This window comes from Sciurus vulgaris, assembly GCF_902686455.1.
Source record: "Sciurus vulgaris genome assembly, chromosome: 9".
NCBI classification, from domain to species: Eukaryota; Metazoa; Chordata; class Mammalia; order Rodentia; family Sciuridae; genus Sciurus; species Sciurus vulgaris.
Genome location: NC_136469.1, coordinates 134720754 through 134747764, shown reverse-complemented (window position 1 = coordinate 134747764; position 27011 = coordinate 134720754). Strand labels below are relative to the sequence as shown.

At 40.5% G+C, this 27011-nt stretch overlaps 1 protein-coding gene across 1 annotated transcript in view; it reads right to left on the bottom strand.

Annotated features, from left to right (window-relative positions):
- Positions 1 to 1110: 1110 nt before the first annotated feature.
- The window catches only part of TAPT1 (transmembrane anterior posterior transformation 1), a 55015-nt gene continuing 29114 nt past the window's right edge, over positions 1111 to 27011 (bottom strand). Inside the window, exons 4-14 of the mRNA XM_079154257.1 lie at positions 26296 to 26458; positions 24287 to 24422; positions 22458 to 22555; positions 22216 to 22285; positions 16424 to 16504; positions 13829 to 13938; positions 12224 to 12283; positions 11785 to 11853; positions 9449 to 9525; positions 5600 to 5760; positions 1111 to 3295 (exon numbers count right to left, since the gene is read on the bottom strand). Of these exons, the coding sequence (XP_079010383.1) occupies positions 3066 to 3295; positions 5600 to 5760; positions 9449 to 9525; positions 11785 to 11853; positions 12224 to 12283; positions 13829 to 13938; positions 16424 to 16504; positions 22216 to 22285; positions 22458 to 22555; positions 24287 to 24422; positions 26296 to 26458 (1255 nt within the window). The 3' untranslated portion in view covers positions 1111 to 3065. The remainder of the gene's footprint in view (positions 3296 to 5599; positions 5761 to 9448; positions 9526 to 11784; positions 11854 to 12223; positions 12284 to 13828; positions 13939 to 16423; positions 16505 to 22215; positions 22286 to 22457; positions 22556 to 24286; positions 24423 to 26295; positions 26459 to 27011) is intronic.

Below are 27011 nucleotides of genomic sequence, written 5' to 3'. Positions count from 1 at the left end.
ATGCATTTATCTGTATGATTGGGGCGGGTCACCACCTTCTCTAGATCACAGCTGGTGGGAAGGTGAAAGGGACCCTTCATCTTAAGGGTTCTGACCTGATAATACTGTACATCCCTTCAACCTATATCCCCATAGGAATTAATCTTGTAGCCACACGAGACGGCATGAGGGGCTGGGAAACAGCCCTTAACCCAGTGGCTCCAGGCCCAGCTTAGACCCTGTGCTTATGGTCCAGGAGAGATTCTGGGAACAATTAGTTGTCTTTAGTGAAAAAGCACTTTTTAAAAATTCTTTCTAACATTTCTAACTTCATAGAGTTACATCACTTCAATAAGCAAATATAATAGGAAAAAAAATCAGTTTTATGTAAAAACGCTAGAGCTACATTTATCTTAGGGGTGAAATAAGCCGGAGAGGTCACGGTGGTATTCCACTGACTTGCTGCTGTCAGTCTTCCCCAGGAGGCAGAGGCCTCACGCACTGCTGACCCTAATTCTCCATGGTTCCTGACACTCGGGAGGCAATGAAAGAATCTTTGTGGAAAAAAAAATATATGAAGCTGAAACGTATCAAACCACAGTGATTTAAAATTACTTTGGGATTGACCGCCTCTGCTGAGTTAACAGAAGTGGCGGGGTAAATTCTGAGGAGCTAATTACAGCAAGTTTCTTTCATGCTTATGTATAACGAATATAAAGTCTAAATGCTGGCGGAAAACCACAAGGAAGCCTGGACAAATTCATGAACGACATCTGGTATTTCCACTTCTGTTCCAAAGGAAAGGCTAAGAAGTGTCCAACCCATGCTGTGCCTACAGCACTGTCCCGAGCGTGGCTCCCAGACAGGAAGAGCACATGTGTGACATTCAGAACCCGTGAAATGCAAACACCTCCATGTGCTGACAGGTATTACAGGGTCTATGGCCAGGGCCCAAAACTATCCTTTCAAAGACAAAATTTAACATTTTGTCACCATCCGAAACAAAACAATAATTCAAATCAGGACAGACCTATCATTTGTAAATTAGAAAAAATTTCTTATGGTAGAGTGAATGGGAAATCCACTCCACCAAATGCAACAGTAAACATTACTAAAATAAATTCAGTGACCTTTTTAAAAAAGATTACAAAATTGAATTTATTGAGTTTCACACAAGATGCACTTATAAAATTAGTACTGAATGCCATTATGACAGAAGAAACGCGTCTCGCCCCACACTCCCAATGGCGTGTGCAGAGGAAATGAAGTCTGAAGGTGGCCGCACAGTAACGGGGTCACTCAAGCAGAACGGCAGACCAAAGCCGCGCTCTTGCTCTGATCAGGGCTGTGTTTGGCAAAAGCTCTCTCCAAACAACTCCTATTCACCAAGAGTGCTGTTCCTTTAGTTGGTGAGAAGGAGATGGAAAAAAGGTTTTAAAGTGGGGCTACACTGAAACATACACAAAGCAATTAAAATGTTCATTTTTAACTTCAAAATACATCTTGGTTTCACAAATGTATATCTGTACAATCTCTTCAACATCAATCTTCAGATACCTTTAGTTTAGTGCAAAACATTAAAATTCACTTTTGTACTTCAAATGAACAAGCCAAAGCATTAAAGCTTGCTTTATAGTTTATCCAGGATAGACAAATCCCCCCAAATTTGCCTTCTGCATAAGTATGCCTGAAACATTTGCATAAAACAATTTAAAAAATGAAACACCAATTTAAAAAATGAAACACCAATGGAAGTAAAGTTAACAGTACCATCTTCTGGACAGCTCTGAAATCAGAAGTGGTCAAATTTTTATAGAAATGCTGAAAGGATTCTCAAGATAAAATGGGGTGGCAATCACCTGTCCTACAATGTAGGCCATGACTAGCAATAAAGCAAAAATGGAATCTTAATCTCCAACAAAACCAAAAAGCACCCTTTGGTTGCTGTTCCCAACATCCACACTCAACTGCCTCCTGCACCCAGACTGCCACCCATACCCCAGACGCCCCATTCACTTTCACACGGGGTCCTCTCCCAGGACAGCCGGGCCTGCAGCATAGGCATGTCCTCTGTCACCTCCGTACGCAGAACACAGACCCGTCGGGGCACAGGCGCACCACTGATGGATGAATGAACGCATCTTAAAGGCCCAAGCAAGATGATAGTGCCCATTCATCTTGGAATATTTGCTTTGAAACTGTTACTTTAAAAAATCCAGTTAAAGTTGACAGTTTTGAATTGTGTACACTGACAATTTTTCAGCCTATTCACACTGAATCCTTTAGCTGATAAAGTGATTAGTTTTAAAGCAAAACCAGTTAACTATACCTTAAAGTTAACACTGCTCTGCCTTTTCAGTTAAAAAAAGTGCCTTTTTATAAGGAAAATTTCTATTTTATCCACTGCAATTAAATGAAACACAGCTCACATTTTTGCTTTAGAGTAAACTGTAAAATTATAAAACATTTTCTCAGTGATGCATAACCTTCATTAATTAATTTTTTCTCTTAAATAAATGAACTGGCTTAGGGCTTTTTTTTCCCTCTATAAAACGCTACTATTCATCATGTCTTACTTAAGGTAGCCTTTTATTCTGATTAATTCAGATATATCTTCAAGGATTACTCTGGTGGTAAGAACATTTATCTTGACTTATGTTTAATAATTTTAATGCTTTGGCAGATGAAGTAAAGTTTGAAAACTGTTTAGGAAAACGGTGCGACTGGAAGTCATCTGTGGTGAAGCTCCACAGCGGTCCAGGTGGATATCCGCACACCGAGGAAGCCTGGAGGCCGCGCAGCGCTCTGGAAGCCCAGGCTGGCAAGCCAAGAGCTCTGCTCCTGGCCACACAGGAGGAAGTGCTTGTCACCATCAAGTTTCCCAGAGTCGAGGCCGGAGGTTGCTGCTGCTCCATGATCTGACCTTTTGCCAGACCACGTTACTGGAAGAAAGATACTAAGATTTGCTTGACATTAATAATTTAAGTTTTCAAATAAATATTCAAGTGCCATGTTTAGCATCCCTCTGTCCTGGCAGCTCAGCACTTGCTGCCCCAGGCGGGCATCCTTAGCACAAGCCACAGAATTCAGTCAATTCGGTTTCCACAAATTGTGAACCTGTCTATCTCTAACAAATCTTTCTTTGAGGATCTGTGTTTTAATTCAGAATTTTCTTGAGTTATGTCCTTGTCATCACCATCTGGAGTTGTCAGAAACTGATCAGAATTGCTGGTCACAAGTAGTGGTATGACATTTTCCTTCTGATGAGCAGGCTGGCTGGTGACCGAGGCAGACAGGTTTTCCTCTGTGGAAAGTCCTGTGGAAAAGGAGATCCACTGAATTAGAACACAGTGTCCCCTCAATTTATACTGATTATGAGCTCCTCAATACTGTTTTTTCAGTAGTGCTGAAAAGTGTCCCCATCATCTTCCCTCTTTGGAAAAACAGATGACCAGAGTGTACAATGGATAAACAACCATAATTTAAAGTAACACTCAAAAGCCACCCTACTGCCTACTCAGGATTTTCCAGAAGGAAGGGTGTATTATTTTGATCATGTCACATTAAAAAAAAAAAAAAACACTGTCACCCTGTTCTGAAGAGATCCAACTCTGACATCAAGGCTACTTCCTCAATGGTCATACCCCAATGTGACTGTTGCCAGATCTGAAAAACAAGCCCTGGCCCCTCCGCTCAGGATTCAGGGGACACATGAATGCCTTGCGTCTCCTCTTCTAGTCACTGTAGCTAGACACAGTGCAGCACCGCCACCTCCAGACGTCCAGATGAGCGGGAGACCCCACCGATCACCCAGTCAAGTCTCCAGTGTTTATTTTAAGCCGCAGAGATCCTAGAGCCTGGCCTTGGGGACAGGCTTCTTTGGGCCGAAAAGGAACACGAAGCACACCTGGTACCTGTACGGTGAGTTCTGCCTCTGTGTGCACCTGGTGCATCGCTGCCATCGTGTGGGCAGTAGTGTGGGCAGTATACGTGCCCAGCTGCCTCTCCGGGACCCTCCCCCCAAGCCTGCTGTCTTCTGTTTCTTCTAGAATGGGGTAGCTCCTCCCTGCCCTTTCCTGTCTGACCCTCCAGAACGGACTCTAGTCTACGGTCTCCTGGCCTCCGGGACGTTCCTCGCAGACTTTGGTCTTATGTGCACCGTCCACTGCATGAGCCCTGATCTGACAGCTCACTCTGCAGTGTGTGCTTCAGAGTTTTACCTGTCCCCATCAGGCTCCTCTTTCAACAAGACTGACACTGATCACTTTCTTACTGCACGTAAGAGAACGTGTCAGACCCACCATGAGCTACCTAGTTGGCTGAACTAAGTGCGATCTTCGTATTACTAACAGTACTTGATTTAAAACAACTTGTTTGTTGTTGCTGATGGACCTTTATTTCATTTATTTATATGCCATGCTGAGAATCGAAGCCAGTGCCTCACAGGCTAGGCAAGTGCTCCACCACTCAGCCACTACGCCAGCCCCTCCATATGTTCTTTACAGTGAAAAAATTACTTGCGACTTTCGACTTTGGCTGCTCCGGCCCTGTGAAGCACACGTGAGGAGCACGGCCTTGCTCCGGCCACATCCTGGTCCAGCTGTCTCCCTGCCGTTGGGAGCACCCTGCACACAACGCAGGACTGCCAGCTCTCCGGATCCTCCTCAGGCCTCGGTGACTTCACCCAGCACTGGCCCTGACCCCAGTGCCCTTCTCACCAGCCCCATCTCACCTGACGGATGCAGTTCAGGCAGAGCGACCTCCAGGAAGAGCACCCCCATCCCTACCAGTCCCCTCATGGCTCTGGTTCTCACCTGTCACCTCCCCCGGCGTGGAGGTTCACCTGCGTTACCTGGCACATGGCTGCTCCATGTGTTTAAAAATAAACCATGTGAACTCAAGGTTTTGTGAACTAACACCTTTGTTCACAGGGACGCCACATAATGACAAGAACCGAGCCCGGGCTCAGCCCTTCCTCGGAACCCTCAGGCGGACACCTGGCATCACCCTCACTCTCCTCTCTTCCTCACACTGTGCCGACCACTTGCCAGCAAGTCCTTCCCTCATCTTCCAGTTCTACCAGATGTGGCCAGCCCCTGCTCTGCCAGGCAGCCTCCACTCTGGCCCTGGCCTGGGTCACTCTCCTGAGTCTGTTCTCCACAACCTTGAGATGACCCTCTGATCGCCAGCTGCTCCTCTGCCATGCTGAGCCCTACCTTGGCCCCTTCCCTTTCCAAGACCAAGCTGAGGTCTCCCAAGGGCCTGGTCTTTGTTGTCCTTAAATGTGCCAAGCAGCTCTGCTCAGCGCTGTGCCCACAGCCGTGCCTCTTCCCTTCTGAGGCCCACCTCGGCTCTCTGCACTCTCCACAGCCACCCAGCACAGTGCGTGCTCCTCTCTCCTCCCAACCATGTAGCATAAGCTCCACTAGAGCAGGGGTCCTGCCCTTCCCTCCCTGCATGTCCCCTGGACTGGGCATTTAATGGGCTGAGTCACCTACTGACCAACGAATGAACGAGTGTAAAACTCAGAGTATTGTGTCACATGGATCTGTGACGAGATCTAAAATACAACTGTTAAAAACCCAAACGGTTCAAGAGTTGTGAAAAGCAGCGCACGTACCTTGTGAGGGTCTGGATTTGTTGTGTGATTTGCTGGATGGTTTGCCTGGAGTGCTGGCTGGGGGAGGGTCAAACAGCTTGTCCTCCATTTTGGCCTCCTTCACGTACTGGCAGGACTTCCCCAACAGCACGATGCTATTAAGTATTTTCAGGGATATCAACCTAACACCGGAACAAATGACGGCTGTTGGAATTCATTGAAATCACTACACACGCCATCTCCTGCCCCGCTAATAGGAAGGTGGGCCTGGAGAGAAGGGGTGGGCCCAGGAGCCAAGACCTGGTGAGGGTGCACAAGTTCCCCTCCTAGCACCCAGGGTCCCAAAGGAAAACTTCTAATAAACTCCTTAGTTCTGTAATGTTAATCATTACCAGTTAGAGACTTTGCCGCTACTAAGTAATTTAACATTTATTCTCTTACTACAAAACAAATACACTTAGTACATGCAGATAACATGGAACAATGTCCTTCAGTGTCTGCTCTGAGCATACATTCACTAGTTCTTTTTCACTGTGCAGAAATGGGGTCCTCACAAGGCAGGAGCGGACCGGGCGCCCCCCACGGGAACCAGAGCACCAACGTGGGTCCAGTGTCTGCCTGGAGTCCTGCGAGGACCTGGACGAGTTTGTTACTTTATTACTGCTGTCATTTATATAACAGTACATCATGACTATTTTTCCATGTCAGTTATGTTCTTCAATGACATTATTTTAAGTGGCCTTAAGAATGTTTCACTGTATGGGATATCATATAACAAAGCCCCCAAATAACCTCTATATCTGAATATTTAGAATATTTCCTATTTTTTAAATTAAAACTTTTCTAAGAAACTTGATGTTAAATCTGTATTTCCTTAAGATAAATTGCTTCTTGACGCCTATAATTACAGAGAATTTCTGGGCCAAAAGATATCTAATATTTTAAGGCATCTGATCAATAAATCTGGCAAAAAATGCTAGGACAAAAGTACCCCACTGTTGTTTAGTCACAGATAGTAGGCAAGGACTGGATGCCAGTTCTGCCCTAAGAGAAGTGACCGCTGCTTCCCATGCCGGAGATGAAATGCTGGCAGTAACCTGGAGTCACAGGTGGGAGGACAAGTCTGCAGAGGGGTCTGCAGGTGGGCTTCCTCTCGGTCCTCAGCTCCTACAGCCAGGAGCGAGAACACGAGCGTGGAGCCCCACCAGGTCCAGGGCTGCACACTGGCCACCAGCGCCATCTCTTCCCCTGCACGCTGCATCCTCCCGTTTCCACAACTCTGCCTAGGGGCCCCGGAAGAGGCACAGCGGACTCAATCCAAACCATGTGCTCCATCCCAACCCTCCTACGCACCCTGAAGCCCCCACTTCTCCACCCAAGCGTGTGTTTGTCACAGGCTTCCCCAGCAGGTAAGTGGCCATTCCACTGCCCTAACGGCGTGGGTCCAGACACTGTGATCTCGTTTGATTCCTCTCTCACATCTCACGTCTACACGATTCACGTAACTGGTCAACTACGCATTATTCTGCACTGCTACCACTTTAGTTCCGGCCCTGGTCACCCTTCCCTGGACAGTAGCCATGGTCCTCTCGCCGCACTCTGACTCATTCTCCACCCAGAAGCTCCAATGCCCTTACAGAAACTGCTGGACCTTGCCTCCTCTGCGCAGGACACTGTTGCCACCTCCCTTCCCTGGGGACGTGCCTGGGACCTGCAGCCATGTCCCCCACAGGCAGTTCCTCCCATCAGGCCTAGGTCTCGGGTCCTCTCGCAGAGCTGCTCTCTCCACCCGTTATTCTCCATCTCTCACACGACCATAGTTTTCTTCATAACACTACAACTGTCACTTTAGAGCGACTTCTGGTTGCTACTTAACCCCAGGGCAGGGCACTTGTCTGACTTCTTGGCTGGTCCCTACAGCAGCCTGGGACCAGCTGTGGAGCTCAGCAGGATACCCAAGACTGCAGAAGGCATCTAGAAGGGTGGTGGTCAGCGAGTCTCTCTCTGCCACTGGTCAGAGTGAGTCTGGGGGAAAGGAAGCAGCCTGGGTGTGACAGAGAAAAGCACAGCATTTTGAGGCCCACAGAATTCGGATGTGTTTGCTGAAGGGAGGTTCCTGGGTCAGTGGAGTTAATGAGTAAAGATGTCACGGACATGGTGACTCAGAAAATTTGTAAAGGAGAGGACAACTTAGGTATTACTCTTGAGACATGGGTAATCAGAATAGATGAGGCAGGGGAGAGACAGTGAGCAGATGTGTTTGGCAGCACCATCCAGGTGGAATGTGCTAAGAGGTTGGGAAAGAGGTGACACTGGTCAGGAGACGTATATCCTGCATTTTAAGTTGGTGATTTCTGCACACAAAATTCTAACTAAAGTTTTCGGGTATATTATACATATGCTTCACTTCTACTTTTGTTTATGTGAAAAACACCAGAGTTAAACAAAGATGAGAACAATTACAGCAATAACACCTGATAAACTTGGCACATGCTAAGACTCTGAGGGGTGATGAGAACAGGGGATCTTGTCTTTTAATGCCAAAAAAACTGACGGGTTTCCTTAGTAAAGTACTACAGTTTGAAATGCATTCCCATTATGAGCTATTATGTAGTGGGACCCAGTGGGGATTAGGGCTCTGCTCTCTTGAATGGGTGAATGGGGTATCTTGAGAGGGAGCCTACTCAGTACTCTGCCAGCAAGAAGGCATCACCAGATGTGGCCCCTGGATCTTGGACAAGAATGTGGGACAAAATAAACCTTGGACAAAATAAACCTCTGTTCTTTATAACTTACCCAGTCTGTGATACTGTGCTATCAGCAACAAAAAACTAAGTAAAGTAGTTATGTGTTCATTCAAATAGGAAATGGTACGCAATCTGATCAGAATTGTCTTGCTGTGGGTACCACTGCCACCAGCCACATGGCCTCAACACAGATCTGAAGGGTGAGGACCCAGATGGGCACTGCAGATGCTGGCAAGCAGAGTCATGGCTCCATGTGCTTAGGGGAAAACTGTTTACTGGTCGCTTCGACAAAGGTATCTTGTGCACTTGCCACAGGCCAGCAGGATGTGGGTAGCAGACAGACTCAGAAAACACTCAAACAAGAGACCCCCAGGGATGTCCCTGAAAACCAGACTTCACCCTCGGTGAGACCCCCTGGGGATCTACAGCTGAGATGATTCCTGCTCTGCTTATTCACTCCCCACTCTTTTCTTCTGGAGATGGTTGGATCTGAGCCCCCCAGATCAATACTCCCTAGCACTGGCTCCTATGCACGGCACATAAGCCAGGGTGCAGATGGGCTGCCCAGTTTTCTTTTTGAGTAAGGTACCTGATACCAGGCTAGGTTACTTGTATCATCGGTTCACTTCTTGAGAAAACCGATGGTGGCACAGGTGCCATTTCATGTTATTTTCTTTTTACCATTTATGACTTATATTAAACAGCTTGAGTTGTTCACTTACTGTCTGTCTCTCTCCCCCAACTAGAATGTAAGCTACGCAGGACTAACAGATCTGCAGGTAAGGCTCAGCCAGCAGATGAGAAATGATGTTCCTGCCTCACCCATGAATTGATCTGATGTGGCCTTAGTGTGTGCTAAATAATTAAATGTGGCAAACACACCAAAAGGTCAGAGTTGTTTTTAAACTTGGAAAACTGTCTGACTTCAAAAACTGACTTTTTTTCATAAAAGAAAATATGGGAAACAAAATCTTAAGCAAAAAGGGTTTAATGTAAGACTTCCTGAAGATTAAAATAAAATCTAAAGCACATGGAGCAGAAGCATGATTTGGGAGCTACTCACTTCCACTGCATCTTGCATTTACTTACACTTAAAAACATTATCAAGAATAGTCTGTCTTACCCGAAATAGAAGAGTATGACACAGGCATACGACAGGATTCCTTGTACTTTAATTGAGCTTGTCACGACTCTGATGAGCTAGCCAGAAACAAACCAAAGCAACAGACACACAAGAGTTATTCGTTAATGTCTAAGTAGGAGATTTCTGCATGCTGATTTCAAACCTGTGGCCTTTGTCTAACTCCAAGGGTGGTTTTAGATTTGCCAATTCCTGTCAGGATCTGCCTACCTATGACATTTCAGCCCAAGTCCAGGATGCAGCTCAATTGCTCCCTTAACCTAGCACATGACTGACACTCCTGCCTGTACCTAACAGATATGCAGATCAGCTGGTTTTTACAATAACTAATTCTGGAAAGCATAAATGAATTCATCTTTTCTTCCTGGTTGCTACCACAGCTGGATGGAACCATGTGGTAGGTATTTCCCTATCCGCCATCCTCAACTTCTTCAAGAGTTCCCAATAACTTGCAGGGAGCATTAAGAAAAGGGAACCTTAGGAGGTTCATACTGTTTAAAAAATCTAAACACTATTAATAAATTAATTACTTAAGGGCTGGAAAAACTTTTCTGGATAATTATAGTTAAATACCTAATTTCTTACTTATCTTGCAGAAACACAGGAATAACAGCATTATCCTCAGAATTCTGCTGAATAACTCTGGTGGCACCAGTCAAAGGGAATGCTTACACATAACAGGTACAGCTATGCCCACAGATGAAGGCCCAGTGGGACAGCTACATGGAAATTGAGAATCAGGGAGAAGAAATGTGCTTATCCAGTAAAGTGAGTTGTCAAATGGAAGAGTCTATCAGGATATCTTAAATATCAACATATGTTTTTAAGATATTTTCAAAAATGGGATTAGGTAGGGGACTAGACTATCATAAGTTCAATAAAATTTTACTATGAGAAAACAATGGAAGTCCTCACCTGTCACAGCCTCTAACAGGGAAATGACTGTTGCCATTTAGCTAATCCTTTTTTGAAAATCAGGCAATCTATGTGTACCCTCTCAACTGTATGTATCATGTTGTAGAAAACAAATTAGAAAAATTTAATATTCTATTTTGTCACTCTCTTAAACTTTTACCCAATAATTTTTCTCTTTAATATCCTCCATTTTCGGGCTGGGGAGATAGCTCAGTCAATAGAGTGCTTGCGTTGCAAGCACAAGTCCCTAAGCTCCATCCCCAGCACCGCAAAAGAAAAAAAAAAAAAAAAAAAAAAAAAAATTCCTCCATTTTCCCCAAATTTCAGGAGTTCCTTTTCCCAAGCAAAAACCCTCTGCTTTGTAAGGTAATAACAAGCTATTAAAAATAATTAAAAATATTTAGGATGTGGTTATCTGGAAAGTCATAGTGACATGTAAATAACATTAAATCTATTATTTATCCATCATCTGAAAAAGGACTGGCAAGCTGGTTGAAAATTCAGCTGGCTGTCTCACAACTTGTTGATACTTTTCCCAGTTGATATGCACAAGACTGCTTCTAAGGGGAACTCCAGATGCCCTTTGGCAAAAAGATGGTCAAGTTTGTTTTGACAAAAGAACAGGTAGTCAAGAAGGAACATAATCAAATACAGGTGCAGTCAGCAAATCTTAATTAACATTATAGTCCCGATATAAGCTAGCAACTATTTACAAGACTATTCTGAGAAATTCATTAAAATGGACAAGGGTGGCAACTTTCTAGGGTACATTTGAATTTCAGGACTATTTTTATTTTTTTAAAAATGGTATTTCCTAGTCATAACAGCAGGAATTTTCAATGAAAAATTCTTGAAAAAAACTTTAGAAGTGGCGATTACAGGAGATACCAAATATGCCTTCATTTGGGCACACTATAGTTCTTACTACTACAAATGCCACTGCAGTGCTTAGCCTTGTCTACCAATCACTGTGTGCCTTTCATAACTATTTCCTTAGGGTAAATTTCTAGAACTAGAATAATGGCATCAAAATTGGACACTGTCAAACTGCCTTCTTTCAGAATGTGGGAACAATTTATACTGCCCCCACTATGCATTCCAGTGGTTATGTCAGTGTCCACCACTAGGATAGCCATTAAAAAAGAAAAATCGTTGCCAAATGAACAAGAAAGAACATCCTCATTGTTAGAAAACCCACGTACAAAAACAGTTCATTTATATCGCTTAATCCAAAAGAAAAATGACATAACTATAAAACTTTTCTTCCAAGTTATTTATCTTTAATTTTTATATCCAATCCCTTTGAATCAAACTTACTGATAATTTATGAATGTTATATGATGACCGCTATATCATTTAAACACACACACACACGCGCACGTGCGCGCTCACACTGGACTTACTAAGACAGCCAGCGGGAGAGGAATAAAGCCCATCCTGCGTGCTACTGAGTCACTGTAGTCAGTATATGCCTGCAGAGAAAAAAGAGGAGGGCTCAGATTCTCTGAATTTAACCAGCATTTAAAAAGTACGGTTCACTCATCCCAACAAATGTTCTAAACAGGTGAGGCTATGAGCAGGAAGGGACCCTGGCACCTGTTCTGTAATTTAATACAATGATGTAGAAATCTATTTGTTCACAAGAAGTTTAAAATGCAAAATCATATAAATATTACAGTGCTACAAAAATCATACACCATGTAATGTTAAGTACTATTGCTGTGTAAATGCTTATATAAAGAACACAGGTAAGCAGGAATATGGTTTTCCCTTACCTAATACTCTGTGCTAAATTTAACCTCTGTTTCTACTTTTGTACTATGCCTTTAATAAAATGCTCACATTTTTCTGTCGGCTGCTAACAAGGTCAAAAGCAAGGCTGGCTCTGTATTCACTGTAGACCTAAAGATAAATAAGAAAGAAACATTCAGTAATTTCATGCAAATACACAATGTGGAAAGATTTGGGCTTTGTAGATAAAGGGTTCAATAATTTACCAGGAATAGATGTTAATAATCAGACATGTGGACATGGTCTATTTGTCTTCCAGAAGTAAGGGTAAAACACAGACTGTTCCCTGAATTATTACATGTATAGGCTTTTTAAAGTTTTCTTTAAAAAAAAATTGAATAATTATGATCCCAAGAGTTTAGAATTTTGGGAAGTGGATATTTTACAAGTAGTGTTATATGTTTATAAAAAGGAAGTTCAAAATCTTAAATGAACAGTTTAAAAAGTTGTTATTGCTGGGTGTGGTGGCACATGCCTATAACCCCAGAGGTTCAGGAGACTGAGGCAGGAAGACTGCAAGTCTGAGGTCAGCCTCAGCAGCTTGGTGGGACCTGTCCGGAGATGTGGCTCAGTGGTTAAGTGCCCTTGGGTTCAATCCCTGGTATTCCCCCCAACAAAAGAAAGTCATCAATACTGTATGTACATCTACCCTAATAGCTGCCTTCTTAGAAAAATGAATACTGACAAGATAAAAGACTTTTGGGAAGAACTACAAGGGCACTGTCGTTTTCACCAAAAATTACAGAAAACATCTGAAGCCTATTAACTTTGACTTCAGGTGCTAAGAAAATGATGCTATGAAAATGAAATCATTTTCTACTGAAACTAAGAAAGGAAAAGGTGAAATCGCTTATCAGTGCTTCACAAAAGAATTCCTAACTATGTTTTCTTCTAGTATGTCAAATCCTTCAGACACTCATGATCAGATTTAGATCATCATGTAGAACTGCAACTGCATTTGGTTTTAAGTCTTTATACAACCAGTGTCAGAGTAAAACTGTTTATTAAAAAGTATAACTCAATAAAATCCAGAAAACTGTGGAACTAATCATACTTATTTGGTATGGAACCAGCAAGAGGACGCCTCAGGAACCTCTCCATCTATACAATAAGCCTATTGCTTCTATTTCTGGAAAGCCTACAGACTGTGGTTATAATGTAAAACAAATTCCTTGAAGTTTCATCAAGAACTTTCACCAGAAAAACGTGTGGTTTTTGTCTTCTAAAATTTAGGAACCAATTGATAATCACAGAAAAAAAATCAATTCTGAAATAGAAAATACTTTAAAAACCTACCCAGAAAGAAGTTCTGATGTCTTATATTTAAAGTAGATGCAATATGATTTTAAAAACTTAAGTCAATAGGAAGTGACAGTTTTAATAGTTTATGATGATTTTGAGTTGGTGACATCTAAACTCAACTCCTAGCTTTGTTGTATACTTTCACCCAAAGCATGGAACTAGGACTGTTCAATCTGAAGCAAAACCCTTTCAGTAGTGTAATAATCTTAAGGAACTTAAAGTTTTGTAATATTAACTTTAAAGTAGTAGTCATATCCTATTATTTCCATAAACACAATAAACCTGAACTCGTTATTAACTTTGTAATATTAAGCAGTAAACTCTGACCACTGAATTGCTTATAGAAATACATACATCTGCAGTAATGTCATTGAACTTGGTGATAAAGGCATGCTTTACAATATCCACAGCAATTTCTGAAGCAATCACCATACAGACATCTGGAAACAGCACCCAGAGATGATCTATACAGTATGGAGAAAAGACAGATAAGTACATCTCTTAATATGAGCAGAATCCATATCAGAACCTATCAGAAATCTAAAATCTCCACAAAGCAAAACTTAACATTTTCAATAAACGGTGATAAAACTAGTGTTCAATTAAATCTTTAGCAAGAGTACATTTTACGAACTTGAAGGACAATTCATCCAACAATAGCCACTCAGTACTTTGTGTCCCAAGCACTGCTTTGCACGTTGGCCGCAATGTGAGCAGAGAGCTGCCTTCATGGAGCTGACCTCCTGGTGATGACCAGGTCAGGCAGGTTCCTGAGGAAAGCCTTTTAATTCTATAGTCGCCTCAGTTGACAGTAAATAGTCACAGAGATGTGCTGGAGTCCACTGAGCACTTCTCTTCCTTTTTGATCACATGATTTAAAGATATTGATCAATCATTTATTTCACTGTTGTATGGATGCAAATTCTTAAATCTGCTTACTTTTATACTTACTAAAATATTAATTCAGTACTAAGTAGCTGATAAATTTTTATATTATTTAAAGTCCACAGGTAACCTTCTAAGACCTAGAGGAAGTATGTAAGACTGGGACAGAGCAAGAAAAGGATGGCTGGAAATGCTGATGAGGACCCATGGCAACCATGGACCTGGCGGCGGGAGCGGGGCCACACGTGCTGATGATGCCAGGCGGCTATTCTGAGTCTGGCATCATGGTAGTTCCAGAAACCAGGGACCTCTTTCAACAATAAACTCTGCCACTACCTGCTATATGACCCTGGGCAAGTTTCTTCTTCTTTGTTTTCTGCAAAAGTAGTAGGGCCTCTATTACTACCACTGATATGCATCTCGCCCTTCTCATTTTTGAGGCAGGGTCTCTCTAGGTTACGGGTTAGCATGGAACTTGCAATGCTCTGCCTCGTCCTGAGTAACTGGGTCACAGGCATGTGCCACTATTCCCAGTTGTTTTTAATTATATCAGTTCCAGATCCCTCATCTACAAGAAAAGGCTAATAGAAGTTGTCTACATTCCATTATTATGAGAATTAAGTAAGGTAAAGGTGCACAGCAATGTGCCTGGCACACAAAATAGCTAGTATTTTTGGTTATTAATTATTCTGAGTACTTAGAGAAAGCTTCTATTATAAATAGTATTTTGGTTTTAAAAAAGGTTTTTAAAAAAATGAAAGATTCACCAATAAGCACAGAGTCCCTTTTACCATTTTATCTGCCACAGCATTGAAGGAAACTTACGATAACCTGTTTAATGTCGCAGTACAAATGAGAATATTACTTCACACACTCAGTTGTCAGGAAGCTTGAGTACTGTCCTTTTGTGTAACAACCCTGCTCTAGGATTAGTGACCCCACCTGGGTCCGTGGGCCAGCCACACACACCCAGTCTGAACACTACAGGCTGACCTACTGATACCACCATTTATTAAAAAGATCCAGGTACACAAACAATCGAGGTGTGTGTGGGGCGGGGCATTTTCTGCCACAAATCAGGAGGCATTTGGGTGTATTTAGATTAGAATGCATAACCACTGTAAGATCTATCATTTGATGTTACAGTTTCTCTAAGAAAGTAAGTTCTGGAAATTTATTTCCAAGATCATATGTATATTTCATTTCATATTTGTTTCTCGTTTTCCAAAGGTACCTGAAAATAAGTAATGGAGTAAAATAAATTAACAAAAGGTATTAGATGCCTAGAACATCCCTGATATTGGGAAGATAAATGAAGTGCAAAACATTGTCTAGGGCATTAAGAACAAAGTTGTACAAAAATTTCAGATGTAAAATAAACTTACTTTATTTTTTATTTTTTTGAAGCATTGGGGGAAAAATTCTGAATTACTTGAGATGCCTGAGCAAGCGACTGTTTCCCACCCAGCTCACTTCAGCAGCGCGACAGCCCATTTCTCTCCCCAGCCCGAGTCCTGCAACACGTCTTAGCACTTCGGCATTTGCCACAGTCCCTCGCCTACCGCCTCCCACCACGCCTGCCTGGGGAGTGTCTGCTGAAGGAGGGTGAGGAGTCAGACTGTGGTAAGTTCCTGTGAGCCTGGATTCAGATACACAAGGAGCAAAATCTACTGCTTTATAATTCTTTATCCCTACTCAGCCTATAAATTAACAGTGAACAGGTAAAAGAAAAACATTGGGGAAGAGCACAGAATCCTCCAGTCAACTGTGAAAATAAAAATGTCTGCCTGTGCGTAGGTGACCACAGCTGAGTGAGCCCAGGACTGCCCTGCATAGCAGGGTCTGCTCATGAGCCACCATGCAGCTCCAGAGACAGTGAGGCTATGGGAAACAAGGAATCCAACCACACCAGATATCCTCATCTGTTCTCCTGACCAGGAATTTCCAATACCCAAATAATACCAGTCCTCCAAAGTTCTCTACAGTACTCATCTTATTACATGTGAAAGAAAGATTTTGGTTTAAGAGTAAAATTACAGAACACAATTGGTGAGAGCTAGTTACCTGGATTCCAAGAAAACTGCTCCATGTTCCTTAAACACACTATCAACAAAAGCACATAATTTGTGAATCGTTCCTTAATATCTAAACAAAAACAAAAACAAAATAACATAAGTACTTTAATTCATACAGACAATAAAACAGTACATACGTAAAACAGTTCTGTTAAAACACGATGAGATTATTGCTACATACAACTACCTGCAAAACAAAAGACTAAAAATGAATCAGAGAATCTGTGAGTCACTGGTTCCAGGACAGCTGCAGATGTAACACCCAAGAGGCTCAATCCCTTATATCAAACAGTATATAACCCATCACACCCTTTCATATATTTTAAATCTTTTCTAGATTATTTTTAATACCTAATATAATGTGAATTCTCTGTAAATAGTTACCCTGTATTATTTATGGAATAATGACAAGGAAAAAATCTATAATATTCAGACCAGATGTCATTTTTTTGTTGTAGACTATTTCAAATCTGTGGTTGGCTGAAACCCAGAGTGCAAAACTCACAGATATTGCGGGTTGACTGTATACTATTTTATATATATATGCAAGGTGGTGCAACATTGGTAAGCATTTCTTTCTTTTACATAAAATTCTTTTACATAGAATTCTTACATAGAAATTCAAGTTTTTTACACATTCAAAAAATATTCAAACGAGCAAACTGTTCAGACTTGGTCATAAAATTTTTTCCATGATCTCTGGGGACTTACAACAACTGTTTTAATTTTAGAAAAGGAAAAAAGAAGCAGGTAATAAAACACAAGAATATGAGTAACATAAAACCCTCACGTCCCAGACTACTAATCTGGCAAACACTAAGTATATAAGTACTGCCCTGATTAATCCCTGAGCTAAGAGAATGCTGGTATCACAACAGTATTTCTTAAGAGTATATACAGAACAAACCAATTAGGTTTCACAATGATATCTACCACAAATTACTAATTAGTAGTAACTCATACTAATTTATGGTAAATATGATTGTTTAGAATAAACTTAATACAAGCAAATAATTAAATTTCTGTCAAATGCTGGTTTCCACATTTCACCTTTTCAGCTGTTATTTTCTAGGATACTATGTAGCTGAGTGATGGATGAAATTGATCCATCTGCAGTAGGTGTGCATACCCATGTGGGTTTCTGTGTAATGGTGGGGGCTGTGGCTAGAAACACAAAGCAGCCTGTCAGAAAAGCTCTGATACATTCTCTGTCACTTCCAATTATTCTGCCACCTAAGCAAGACTGGGCTCACCCACACCATCGAGCTATGGTACCTCCTATGAGCACTCTGCAGTTCAGTTCCAATTTCATGGACTATCATTGCTGTTCTTTTCTTCCATAGCAGAACTCTGGGCTCTGCAAGTGAGCTGGCCTTTACTACCTGAGTCTTCCCTAACTTGTCAGACTCTTCAGGAAGTTGCTGAGACCTCCCTTTGCAGAGTAGCTCAGTTCTTTATTTGAGATGGATTGAGGCTGCACTTTTACTGCCTTGAAGCCAGTGAGCACAAACTGCTGTTCTCTTTATGAAACTCGTGCTATTCCTTATGAGATACCATGTTCTGGGTGCAAGCTCAGAGCAGTGAGTCACAAGGTGCAGAGCACAGATGTGGCTCTCGAAAGGCAGGATACAAATGGATGGAAGTGCATGTGGGGCTTCCAGGTACACGTGTTTTGGCTAGATCTAGATCAACATGTCCAATTTATTTTGTGATTTAAAAGAGGACATATATTTAATTAAAGTTTGCCCTAGAATAACTGCCATCAAAATGTGACACAAAATATATTCTCTGTTACTTAACTACAGTTAATTTTAGATCTTAATTCATGGGATTAAATTTCTCAAAGATACACTGGAATTAGAATTCTGTAAAATTATTCACAAAGCTGTCTCTACATATGTGTATAAGTCCTTTCTGATTTTGATAAACAACTAAGAAATTGACTTATTTTTGATCTGTATGGATATGGCTCATTACATAATTATCTGGAAAAAAACTGCCTTGAGAAATTTAGAACATCGTTTGAAATAGCCAAAGGAAATTTTATGAGTGCCAATAAAATAAAGCAAAAACAAGAGCAGCATTTAAATTAATATCTGATTCTAAAACACATGGAGTTGCTGCATGGAGAAAATATGCAACATTCCAATTCTGAACATGCTGATGAAAGGACAAAAGGCATGTTATGTTATTAAGGGGATATTTAAATAGATTTTAGAAAAGCAGACTATTTCAAAACATGTGACAGATAAAATTGATAAATGCTCGTAGATAAACACAATTTTATAAAATGAAGGATGTGAACAATGCTAAATTCAAAGGTTAAAAAGGGAACTAACATCATAAATAAATACATTTTGATTTCAAGAACTCATTTGGCTGGGCAAGGTGGTGCCTACCTATAATCCCATTGGTTTGGGAGGCTGAGGCACTAAACAACTTAGTGAGACCCTGCCTCTAAATAAAATACAAAACAGGGCTGGGGATGTGGCTCAGTGGTGGAGTGCCCCTCAGTTCAATCCCTGATACCAAAAAAAAAAAAAAAAAAAAAAAAAAAAAAATTATCAATTTAACTATGAAAATGAAGCTTTGTGAATATTAAAAGTCATATCCGACACTCCCAACTTCGTTTTTTCACAATGAAATGTTTTACATAAATATTCTGAAGCCAAGATTTGACTTAACATTGAGCCTTATGAATGCACAGCTCAAATTAAAAAAAAAAAAAAAAAAAAGTTTTTTGGTAACAAAATCTTATATGAACAACACAATAAAAACATATTTATATCCCATCTCATCTCCCAAACAGTTGGGTTTTAATTAGGATTGAACTTACATAGATTAAAAATCACAACTTCCATAATGGGAATGTTTTCTCTTCCCCTTTACTAAGGAGCTTAAAGCAGTGGTGAGCAACCCTTTTAAGACACTTCTGACATTCTAATTAGGGGAGCTCCTTTTGCCTGGCTACAGTACCACCAACAGAGACACATTAACACACTTAGAGTGGCAGTCTAAATGGGAAATGAGTGACCAAGAGCCTTCAAACTAATGGCAGGCTTCCAGGCTTGTGTTAAGAGGATTAACTCTCCTGAAGGCTCTTTCTAAATGCAGTTCACATTATCAACGGGCAAAATTTTTCATTTCAGGCTTTCAAATTGGAAAGCCCTAAGTCCCACATTCAGCTGGTGCTTAAAATGAAGTGAAAAAAAGGATCAACTATTAAAAGTTTGGTTTTATTAACTAAACTTGAATTCACTTGTCCTCAGGCAATTCCTATAAAGAAAACATATGGTCAGCAAGTGCTAGAGCAATAAAGTTACTCTACAACTTCCAAAGTCTGCCACATTAACCCAGCATGAAGGACAGAACCTTACACTACATATTTGGTAGCTCAACTTCTCAGGGAGAAAAAATTCACAGGAAAATGCACACACAAAGAAATAGTGCTGTGCACATCTTGTGGTGTGGCCATGACCGAGTGCAGGGGCAAGAGTTGCAAAGGGCGACTCTAGGTGACTCCTCATCTTTCCCTTTAATACTGAACACTGCAATATGAGCAAGATTGCTTAGGACAGATTTTTGGGGTTTTAAAATTATCTTAGCATAAAGTTAATTTCTTATAAAAAATGAAAAGGTACAATGTAGACCATTTTGCATTATAACATGAAGTATTCTACTTAATAATAAAAAGTAAAACTTTTTTGGTGTTAATTACTAACCATTTTAATTCATAATAAACTCCTGAATTTCTTCTGAGCTCATATGCTCACTTGATCAACATGCCCATTTTTTCAAAAATTTTAAAAACTGAATATCAAATTCATAATCTCTGTGCTAAAAGGCTGTAATTTGGGGAACCTGTTTACGAAAGAGAGAAGAAGAGATAGTAATGACCTCAAAATGTTGGTAAATGGACTTAAAAATCACTCACAATTTCCTAATAATTTCAAAGCCCCAATATATGATGACTGAAAACTTAAAACTTACAAAAAAATCTACATCTAGTTTCAAGCTCTATAAACTGCACATACTCAAAGCAGGGTACTGATATAAGTTAATAAAAAGATGATTTCTGCAACAAATAAAATTCTTAGAGTTCCATCAATATGTCCTACGGTTAACTACAGCTATTAAAGCTGACCACAAAATGCCTTCCTTGAGGCTCCCGGTTCATTCAGATTCACAGCACTTGACCCCACACACGTGAAAGGAAAGAAACGGGAGTAGAGATGCACCACTGCTCTCAGAGCTCTGAGCTAAGGCTCTCTGTGGCCCCACAGGATCATCAAGACTTGTTAATATTCCATTTGTTCTTTTGATTCCTGGCCTGATTTTCTCCTACAATGCTAAACATTTTTTTTTTTTTTTTTTGCTTTATTATCTTCATATGTTATTATTCTCCTTGTCAAATATAGAAGCAAATTACACAGAGTGGAATGTACTGAGTTCTGGAAAAATGCTTCATCTGTGTTGTCAATCTCCTAATAAATATGCAGAAGAGTTATCTCACCCAGAAAGTTTCCTTGGACTCCTCCCCATGGGTACCTGTCCCCAGTTGGCGGTCACTCACTTCTATCATCAACTAACTGGTATCTGGTCATAAGCCTCATATAAATGAAATCCAACAGTATGCCCTTTTTGTGTATGTATCTGGCTTTTTTTTTTTTTTTGCTGAACACAATGCTTCTGAGATGTACACGATAGGATATATAAGCAGCTCATATTTTTTCTTTCATTGCTGAGTAGTACTCTGGGGCTTATTTTCTTATTGATAGACATTTGGTTTCTGGCTACTCTGAATAAAGTTGCCATAATAATTTTCAATGCTGAATTACAGCATTGCCATTTAACTGTTTTAAGAAAGAAACTGCCAGAAGTTTTCCAGAGCAGCTGTAGTTTTTACATCCACACCATCATTGCCTGAGTGTGTCAGCTGAATTCCTATCCTCACTAACTTCTGGCACTGTCAGGACAAGGGTTCTGGTTCTGCAAAGTCTCTAATGGCTTTCCTTTGCATTTCTCTGGTGATGTTTTCCCCAACAATGTTAATAAGCACCTTTTCATGGCTTATTGGTGATTTATACATCTTTTACAAAATGTCTGTTTTAGTCTTTTGCCCTTTTTAAAATTATTTTTTCATAACTGATTAGCTGAATTTGTAGTATGTTCAGGAAACAAAAATACTGTTTGCTATATACATATCAATCTTTCAATAGTGTGGCTTGTCTTTGGATTTTCTTTTTTTTCCAGGTACTGAGGTTGAACTAGGTACTTTACCACTGAGCCACATCCCCAGCCTTTGTTTTTTCTGATTTTAAGACAGTGCCTTGCTAAATTGCTGAGACTGGCCTTGAACTTATGATCCTCCTGCTTCAGCTTCTAAGTCACTGGAATTACAGGTGTGTGCCACAATACTTGGAATTTTTTCTTAACTTTTTAATTGAGTATAAGTATTTGAAGTCCAATTTATTTCTTCTTATGGTTAGTGCTTCTTGTGCATTCTCTAAAAATGTTTGTTTACACAAAGATTGTGAATATATTCTCCTATATTCTCTTCTAGTGGTGATAATGTTCTAATGTTTTATGGCAATAAACCACACTGAATTAACTTTTAGAAGTAGGTAGGGTTAAAAATGTTTAACCTTTATCCAAATGTGTCAGTACGAGTAGTTCAAAATTTTTTTTAATTAAAATGTAATTCAGCAGTTATATTTATGGCAATCAACCACTTTGAATCAATTTTAATTAGAGCTGCAAGTAGAATCTAATTGTACATACCACTATTTGACATTTGAAAGAGATTGTTCTTTTCAAACTTCTTGAAAACGCTTCCTTTAATTTCAACAAACTGAAATGGAAAACAGAAATATCTTTATCATTGTCCTACTTTTAAAAATTGACTTGCTATATATAAAAACTTTCTGGAGAATATTATACAGAACAAAGAACTTCATTTCTTCTACAGTATCACCTCTGCAGTACCATATAAACCCCAATGTAATGTAGAACCTCATACTTACATTATTAGACATCATGATAGTAAGCAGGGACTTGTTGTGTGAGTTAAAAGCTACATTGAGTGTTGTTGCCTGAACCATTATGAGAATCGCATGCAAAACTAATGGAAAGTCAAGGAAAAAACTAAAATTTGATTTCATATTATTGATAGATAACACTAAAAATTTTGAAAGCGAAAAATGGAGAAATGACCATACTTTCTAAACCAAATATTGTATTTTATTGTCTTCATAATTTCCCTGTCAGTTACCACTGATATAAATTTGACAGGAGAAAAGGAATGTAATCCACATGAAATGAGCCAAACCAGCAGAAAGGAACCTCTGTGCATTCATTTACTTAGACCCCCAGCCCCCCGAAACGGGGAATCCCTAGAACACGGCACAGTGCCTATGAAACACACCTTCAAAATAGTTTGGTAAATAAATGGAATAAATTATTGTAAATACTGAAAGAAGAGACTTAGGAATATACATTCTGAATTAAGATAATTTGAATTTAAAAAGAAAAAGAACGAGATAAAAGATGGTCTGGAGGTGACTGTCTTCTTTGGTTCTTTAGGTGACATGGAGAGTTATGATGGCAAGAAATGTCTGAAAATTAAGATGCTTTTCCATGTCATTCAGAAATATTCATATTTCATATGGAACAGCTAATGTATAATCTAAAATGGTAACTGCTTTACTCCACTAAAACTGGAACAAGTTTCTGCCCTCAAAGGTATCTTTCCACTTAGCCCTTAGGTATCTTTCCATTTAGCTCTTAACTTCCCAAATATGAACCCAATTTCTTCAAAGTGCCACTTTTTCAGAGACAGTAAGATTGTGTGTGAGTCCTGACTCCACAAGGACCTCAAGAGTAGGCATGCTCAGTGTAAATATACATGTGAGTACGTGCACACACACACACAGATTTTAAACTAGTACAAACACACACACACACACATACACGCACACAAATTGTAATAAAGAATTCACAGGCAGTGCATATACATAATGAAATATCACTCAGCCATAAAGAAGAATAAAATTATGGCATTTGCAGGTAAATAGATGGAACTCGAGACTATCATGTGAAGTGAAATAAGCCAGTCCCAAAAAACCAGAGGCCAAATGTTTTGATGCTGACTCACAGTAGGTAGGAGAGAGGGGAGGGAGGAGTGGAAGTTCAGATGTTTGGACTGGGGGGGTGTCTTGGGGAGGGAAGGGATGGAGGATGGAATGACAGTAGAATGAACAGGACATAACTTTCCTACGTTCATATATGAATATGTGACCAGTTAACTCCACATCAATGGGAAGTTATACTCCATGTATGTATGATATGTCAAAATACATTCTACTGTCATGTATACCTAAAGGGAATAAATACAAAATTAAAAAAAAAAAAAAAAAAAAGAATTCACGGACTTAAAAGATAATGCCAACAGCAAGGTAACAGTGGTGCACACCTGCCATCCCTATGACTCGGGGCTGAAGCAGAATGATGGCGAGTTAGAAGAAGTCAGCCTCAGCAACTTTTGGCAAGACGCTGTCTCCAAATAAAAAATAAAAAGGGTTGGCTCAATGTGGCTCAGTGGCATAGCACGCCTGGGTTCAGTTATAGTATGACTAGAATAATTTCCAGAAGTTCAGAGGGTCATGTAAACATGACACTCTTTAAACTCATTTCCAATTTCTATTAAACCAGTTTCTTAAAAGGAGACAGATATTTCACCTAATTTCCTGAATACACATATACATCTTTAAATCTGTAAATAGCAATTAAAAAAAAAAAAAAAAGGTAGAATATGTGCTGACTTCTGGAATTTTCAGCAAATCTAAAAGGATACAGACATAGAGAACAGCCATGAAAAAATGAGGGATCACCCCAATGTGGGCTCTCTTTCTCTCTTTGGGCTCTGTTGCTGTCCAGTAGAGGGCATCTAGGATATCTTGTCCGAATGATGAAAACAAGCGGTCGGCGACCTACAGAGAAATGGCAAAAGACACTTTTTCACAGTACCCCAAACATGGTACAATTCAGATGCAACTTGAATATTAGAGACCTGATTTTTTAAATCCTAGTACTAGAAAGTAAAGTACAGGGATCTTTGGTTACTTATTCATTCATATTTCTTTATTCTCTGGCACACAGTAAGTACTCAAATATTTGCAGGATTTGAATTAGACTTTGTCTCCAGTTTGCTGTTCGTTATAAGAAGTCTTACATAGTGGCAATAATTAAAGTGGACAGGAACATCAAGATCATGGTGCCTCTGGTTTTAGCACTTTAAACTCAGCATGCAAACTTGAATTTTTTGGGGGGGGGGGGTGCTGGGGATCAAACCCAGGGCCTTTGCAAGCACTCTACCGACTCAGCTATCTCCCCAGCCCCGCAAACTTAAATTTAAGGACAATATCAGTTGACTCACTCTATGCACACCTAATATTTGTATACAATGCAGCTGTATTTTGCTTGAAATTTATTGTATGGAATTTAAAATCTGCAGATTTATTTCCTAAAGACATTTGGGGTATTGCTCTTCTTGAACTTGGTGTAACACAAAGACACATGAGAAGGGGGAAGGGGGGCATCACACTACCTGGGAGTCAGCCAACTGCTACCTTCTGAGAGGCCCTTCCCAGGATGCCCTGTCCTCTCGTGGCCCACAGTCTCCGCACATTATGGTGGTCTTTCTCATCAGTCTTCATGATGTTCTCACATCTCCTTCCTCACGGGCTCTCTCCCACTCACAGAGCATAAGCTCCATGAGCACAGGCTCGCTCCCCAGGTCTGTGAGGGCCTAGTGCAGTGCACAGCACGCAGCCTGTGCAGCTGGAAGCACTTGCTGACACCGACTCATCAGGGCGCTCTCACTACATGCCTGGCACTGTGCTAAGCTCTTTGCATTGTCTCATTTAGCCCGTAACTCCCCTAGTATCTCTACTCTACTGGTGAAAAATGGATGATTGTAGATTACTGGCAACCAGTTGCCAAGACCAGGATAGCCAGGTAGTAAGAGAAAGCATCAGGACTCCATCAGAGGGAATCTGTCTCTAGACCTAGAGCCTGGGCTTGCACCTGCTATGCTTAAGCCACATCATCAAGCAAAGTTACAAGTTAACTATTTAAGCCATTTTAATCAGCAATTCACGTATTCAATTTCAAAATTAGTGTATAATTAGTATAGCTTTCTATTTAAAACAAACTGATTAAAATTCTGTTTATAAAATAGTAATTTTTTATAAAGTGAATTTGTAACTTAAATTTCTTTTGTTACAAATATAGGGTTTTACTTTGTGTTGTTTGTTTAAAGTGAAATATCTTTTATATTAAAAATACGAAGTTTTTAGAGAAATTGGGAAAATTTATGTAAAAATCTCAAAGTAATTTAAAATGCAAATCTATTACAGCAGACATACATATAATCATAGCATTTATTTCATAGTCTTTAAAAAAAGTTCTAGTGAAAAACACAACATGGATTTCCAATGAATTTGCAAAACAAACTCCCTGGCTTTTGGCAGTGTACACGCCCAGCAGTAGTTCCCCTCCGTGCTGGAGGACACATCACACACAGGCCTGCTACCCTAAGTGTGTCCCAGAACCAGCAGCCCAAGCACCACCTCATTAGATGCACAGATTCTCCAGGCCCACCCCAGTTCTACCAAAGCAGAATCACACTTACCAGAGCCCCAAGTAACACATTAAAGGCCAGAAGCACCTTCACTAGAGTTGCTAGAAAAGTGTCCTCGACTCTCAGGTACCTTCTACACTGGGAGACTCGAGTCATGTGCACTGGTCACGTGTGCAGGCAGCGGGGCTAGACTGGCCCTGCAGGGTCACAAGAGCGCTTACCTCGAGCATGTTGTAGATGATGTAGAGCTTGATGACAGACTGCCCCCTTATCAGGTGGTACATCATAGAGTAGTCGACATAGTGCATCATGAAATAACAGATCACCAAAATGACACCCTTCAAAATGTCACACACCTGGGCAGGCTGAAGCAAACGTCTATCTCTGAAACACACAAGAAGAAATGAAAATATGAGTCTTACTTTGTGTTCTCAAAATACACAATTTACTGGTCATATACTAGCAAAGGTAATAATGAGAATTAGGCTGATCTTTTAAGAACTTCAAGCTCACAAGGAAAGTCATACTAAATGAATACTTGACAGTATGAATATTTTTGTCTACAGAATAAGATGTTAAGCCAGAACTACAATGAGAAGTCAGGAGTCTTCACAAGTGAACAGAGGGCAGGTTTCTGCGGACAGAGAGCCTTAAAGCAACCGTAGCCTTCCACCTCCTGTTGAAGCCCTTTCTTGCTGGGCCAGCCCTCTGACAATGTCAGCATTCTGTGCACACCGGTCTGCACCTTGCATTTTTCATTCAGAAGCATAACAGGTTTTTCCATCTTGGTTCACGAGGAATTCAAACTTTCACGGCAGTACAGCATCTCCCAAGCAGATGTACCACCACTTACTTAAACACCCCCGACAGGTGTCCAGTTCTTTTACTACAACTATGGCACAATGTACATGTCATGTCTCATAAATGGCAATATAGC